This window comes from Mus caroli, chromosome 7 (genome assembly GCF_900094665.2).
Source record: "Mus caroli chromosome 7, CAROLI_EIJ_v1.1, whole genome shotgun sequence".
NCBI classification, from domain to species: domain Eukaryota; kingdom Metazoa; phylum Chordata; class Mammalia; order Rodentia; family Muridae; genus Mus; species Mus caroli.
In genome coordinates, this window is record NC_034576.1 from 147,038,453 (window position 1) to 147,043,344 (window position 4,892).

Here is a 4,892-nt window from a genome sequence, read left to right on the forward strand (position 1 = left end):
CCTCAGATACCACAGAACAGGGACATTCACACCTAGGTGAGCAGTACCAGGGTTCTGCTCAGTCCACCCCCATCAGGCCAGAATGGCCACAGTTGGGGGTGGGGGTGCTGGTGGGGGAAGGGACCCTTCCAGATCCTTAATTTGACATGCTCCTAGGTTGGGAAGTTCTGGCCTCCACACTTGAAAATCTCTAGGGAACTGATGCCCAATATCCTGCCAGCTTTCTGTCCTTGCCTTGGGGTACCTAAGAGGAAAGTGCGGGTCTCTGCTGTCCCTGAATGTCCTCAACCTGAGTTCTCAGAAGCACCCATTCCGTAGTTTAGACTTCCCATCACCTGGAAGACCCTTAAATTTCCAAGCCTCTGGGGCCAGACCAAGCCTTGCCTCCCTCCCTCCGATCGTGCCCTACCTCCGGGCTCCCTTAGAGTTACACCCTGATAGCCAAGCCACAGTGTGACTTGCCTCCCACCGTCAGCTCAAGTCAGTCCTTGGCGCAGCAGAAAGGTTCTGGCGGTTCACCTAGTGTCCCGCAAGGAAGGAGCACAGGAGATGCCCTGGGGAGCAGAGAGCCAAGGGGCGGGATCAACAGGTTCGAGTGCGGGGCGGAGCCAAGAGTGAGGGGTTGGGGTCTCTCCAGGTGACAGTAGCCACCGCCAGGCCCGCGCCTCCTCCCCCGGCGGTGATTGGCAGGCGGCCTGCGCCCCGGCTCCCAGGCGACCGACGCCCCGCGGGCAGGCGAGTAGGAGGGGGCACCGGCTATATATACCACTGCTCAGCAGGGCTGGGCGCGCGGGGACTATCCCGCCACCGTTGCATCCCTATTTGCTCTCGCTGCTTAGAACTGTGCGCAGCACTCACCGAACTCACGGCCCGCAGCTCGAACTCACGGACGGCCCGCGGGCCGGGATGGCGAAACGCCGGCCGACCACAGGGACACTGCTGCCCGGGGTCCTGCTGGCCCTGGTGGTGGCCCTGGCGGACCGAGGGACCGCCGCACCCAACGGCACGCGGCACGCAGAATTGGGGCACGGCTGGGACGGCTTAGTGGCCCGCTCGCTGGCACGCCTGCCGGTGGCCGCGCAGCCCCCGCAGGCGGCGGTCCGCAGCGGCGCAGGGGACTACCTGCTGGGCCTCAAAAGGCTGCGGCGGCTCTACTGCAACGTGGGCATCGGATTCCACCTGCAGGTGCTGCCCGACGGTCGCATCGGTGGTGTGCACGCAGACACGAGGGACAGTGAGTTCTGGGCGCGCCGAGAGGGTAGGGTCCCGGGCGGTAGTAGTCTCGGGGGCTGGGTAGAGTCGAGCTCCCACCCCTTGGGCTCCAGGACTGAGAGCGCACCCAGCGGCCGAGCCCCGCCTCCCGCCTTCGGAAGCCTGGGCTCCCGGTGCGGAATTCCAGTGCCTTCACCCGCCCGCACCCACGGGAGCCCTGGACAAGCGCCCAGACTGAGGCGTTTGCGTTGGGGATCCTGGGCTTTTCACCCCAGCATAGAGATCCCAAGAGGCTTAGAGTCGGAGGGTCTGTGTGGGTCCAGGGTCACCTAGGTTTTTCTGACCTGCGATCCCCCCCAATCCCCGCCTCCCCAGGTCTTCTGGAGCTCTCTCCGGTGCAGCGAGGCGTGGTGAGCATCTTCGGAGTGGCCAGCCGGTTCTTCGTGGCCATGAGCAGCAGGGGCAAGCTCTTCGGTGTGGTGAGTGCCAGCGGGTCTGGCTGGGTCACCTGCTCGGGACGGTGTGCAAGACTAGTGGTATTGTAAACCCTTCACCCCACACATACACTTGTGTGTTGATCACAGGGGACTGGCAGTAGGATTGCCCAGGTCTCAGGTTTTCAGTCAAAGTAGCCAGAGGCAGGCTGGGTTTTCAGACCAAGGGAGAACTACCCCATCCAATTCCCTCCTGAGTGAGGTACTTACTGATGGGGGTGGGGGACTCCAGCAGGAGATACTAAGTTGATAGGGGCAAAGCAGGTGAGCTAGCTATGCCTAGCGTGAACTTATCACCAGCTCGAAATCTGGGACAGTTTTGACACCCCGCCTACCTAAGAAAGACCTCTTGGGTCCCGATTGCAGCAGGTCCCTGGCTCACCCAGTACCCTCTTTCCCAGCCTTTCTTTACGGACGAGTGTAAATTCAAAGAAATACTTCTGCCCAACAATTACAACGCCTACGAATCCTACGCGTACCCCGGTATGTTCATGGCCCTTAGTAAGAACGGGCGGACCAAGAAGGGGAATCGAGTGTCGCCTACCATGAAGGTAACCCACTTCCTTCCTAGACTGTGACCCTCCGGAGCCCTGCCTCAGCCTCGGAAGCACACCCTACCCCTCAGGAGAAGCACTTTCTCTCGATGGAGAATTGTTTGCAAAAAAAACTGGTCTAAGATATTTAAATTATTTAAATATGTATATATGGACGCCCAATTATTTATAATTTTAAGTATTCTCATTTTCTGGGGGGAAAATGACCAAAAGAACGAACAAGTTGCAGCTCAGACCTCTTTGGTACAGCGGAACAGACTTCTTTCTTCACTATCAAAGATACGGGTGTGATGCTGTTTCATGTGTGCCTCTAAAACTTGGTGACATCACTTTCCAAGGGTGCCTGGCCTGTAACTGGAAAGGCCTGCCTGGGACCTCTGAGGCAGTGAGAAGGACCCTGAGCCTTCCCGGGAGCATTCTGCCGCAGCCGCTCCCTCTGCTCCCTTTGGTATGAACCCTGTCGGATCGGTTTACTCCAGGGACAGAAGTCCTCCCGCCTCTGTTTTTAGATCTCCAAGACTGATCTTTGAACTCTCTTGCAGTCAATCTTATTGGACCTACCGGATGGGAGACCCTTAGACAACTTTATAAACTCCTGTTTGCCATTTTTGGACTGGCCAACAGGGCACTTTTGATTTTCTGGAAAGGAACTAGGAATGAACAAGAAGGTGTGTGCGCAAGCCACAACTCAAAACTCTAGGGATGAAATTCTGTTTTGTGATAGAGGATGATTTGTTGGGATATAACAATGTATTTTGCAAGAATCAAACTGAGAAAAACAGGCTTCCCTGAATATGGGAAGCTTTGTGCTGGAACTCCATAATTTAAGGGTGAGCTGCCCTTTCCCACCCCAGGCAGCCTTTATGCAGGCAGACTGCAGGAGTCCGAATTCCGGTGCTGCCCTAAGGTGAACGAATTCTATTCCCATCTACCTCAGAGTTCCTGAGACCCTGGTGACTAAGCTGGAGGCTCTGCTGGGTGCGTCTGCCTGCTTCTCTTTCACATGTAGCATCTCGCGCCCCGCTGGACCCTTGTCACGTTCCAGCTATCTTTACCCAATGATTTACTTTTAGTAAGGGGTATTCATGGTGAAAATATGCACGGCCAGCTGTCGGAGTGCACTATATGGTCACCAAGTCAAGTAACCCTTATATTTTTCTTTATATATTTTACGAATGTAACCCCTGTCACTGAGACCAAAATGGAAGAGCAGGGTCGGCGGCATTTTAAAAAAGGGGCTGAGGTGAGGGAGAACAATTAATTTTAATGAATGACTTTGGAGTTTATACAAAATGACCTTAGCTCGCTTCAGGGAATGCTTCTCCCAAGATGTTAAGACTCTGCTGGGAGGCTTCTGAGCCGCCTCCCGAATTAACTTTATTGGAGGCTACAGACAGCAAGACTGGAAAATCTGATTGGCATTTTTTTTTTTTTTTTTTTTTTTTTGTCTTTCACATTCCTTTAGAAAACTCTTTGTTTGAATGCTAATGGGATACTTAAAATACTATTCTGTACCACAGCCCAAGATGGAAGAAGCCACGCCCCAAAGCTGAGGTGGGAGCTCCTCCCAAACTTCCTTTCTGTCTGGTGGCTCACAGGACAATACAGTGATTTTTGTGGTTTTTTAATCCAGGCCCTAGGCTCCAAGAGTGTTGAGGAGAAGATAGTTGAAATGTCTTTTCTTTTTGTTATTTTCTAAAAGACTGGGTCTCATAGCCCAGGCCGTACCTGAACTTGCTATGTCACTAAAGATGACCTTGAATTTCTGATCCTCTTGCCCCATTTCCAAGTGCTAAGGTTACAGGCCTTGCCCACCACACCCACTCGTTAGGTGCTGGGAATTGAAATCAAGTGCCTACCAGGCCACTCAACAGAGATAGGCTTCCCTCTTGTGGGGGAGGAAATGTGGGGTCTTATTCTGTAGCCAAGGCTGGCCTACTGCTTGAGCCCAAATGTTGAGACTACAGGTAGAAGGCTCCTGCCCTGTTCTGATGGGATTCTCTGCAGCTATGTTGCCTCAGGCAGGCTGTGGTCCTACCTGACACCTATTACCTGTTTCTTCAGCCAGCTAGCTTCCTTTCCTGCGCCCAGGGACAAGACTGTATCTTTGGAACTTTGTTACCAGAATGGGTTTGATGTTTCTGCTCTGTATCTGCCCCTGTTACCGAGTCGGTCTGTAGTTACTACAGGTGTCGACCCAGAGATAGTATGTGCTATGCACAGTGGATGCTCCATCCAAGAGAAGCATTCAATCATGTATAGACAGCCCCATGGACTGATGGGAATGATTGGGAGAGATATTAAAATGACAAACGTGTCTGCAAGCACCTGTGTCTGCTTTGTCTTTTTTCTATTTGCAGCTGAGCAGAGTGGGAGCAGGGAGACTAGTTTTAGCTAGCTGTGTGCACACACAAATGTGGCTTGGAAAATAGTCCCAGAGGCAAAGGTATCACAAAATTTTACCGCATCCTGTGTCTCCCCTCAGTGGGGCGCTGTGGCTGCCTACTCAGTCACTAACCCAGGTCTAAGGGTCTGTCCACGGTGAATACTTCACTTATTCCATGAAGCACAATGAGGCAGAAGCTGGCCAGGAGGAGCACAGTCAACACATAATGTATGTTTGACTTCAGCC

The 4,892-nt window shown here is 53.5% G+C and overlaps 1 protein-coding gene across 1 annotated transcript; it reads left to right on the top strand.

The window, feature by feature from the left end:
• The first annotated feature begins 793 nt into the window (after positions 1 to 793).
• On the top strand, positions 794 to 4,584 carry Fgf4 (fibroblast growth factor 4). The gene is made up of 3 exons (XM_021168991.1): positions 794 to 1,234; positions 1,588 to 1,691; positions 2,108 to 4,584. Exons 1-3 carry the CDS (start codon positions 907 to 909, stop codon positions 2,282 to 2,284), a joined length of 609 nt encoding a protein of 202 aa, XP_021024650.1. The 5' UTR covers positions 794 to 906; the 3' UTR covers positions 2,285 to 4,584.
• The last annotated feature ends 308 nt before the right edge of the window (positions 4,585 to 4,892 follow it).

Bases quoted from the DNA above. Each gene is read 5' to 3' on its own strand.
- Fgf4 (XM_021168991.1), top strand. From the start codon at position 907: ATGGCGAAACGCCGGCCGACCACAGGGACACTGCTGCCCGGGGTCCTG. The intron at 1,235-1,587 runs GTGAGTTCTGGG...CCGCCTCCCCAG, and splicing joins GCACGCAGACACGAGGGACA to GTCTTCTGGAGCTCTCTCCG. The intron at 1,692-2,107 runs GTGAGTGCCAGC...CCTCTTTCCCAG, and splicing joins GGGGCAAGCTCTTCGGTGTG to CCTTTCTTTACGGACGAGTG.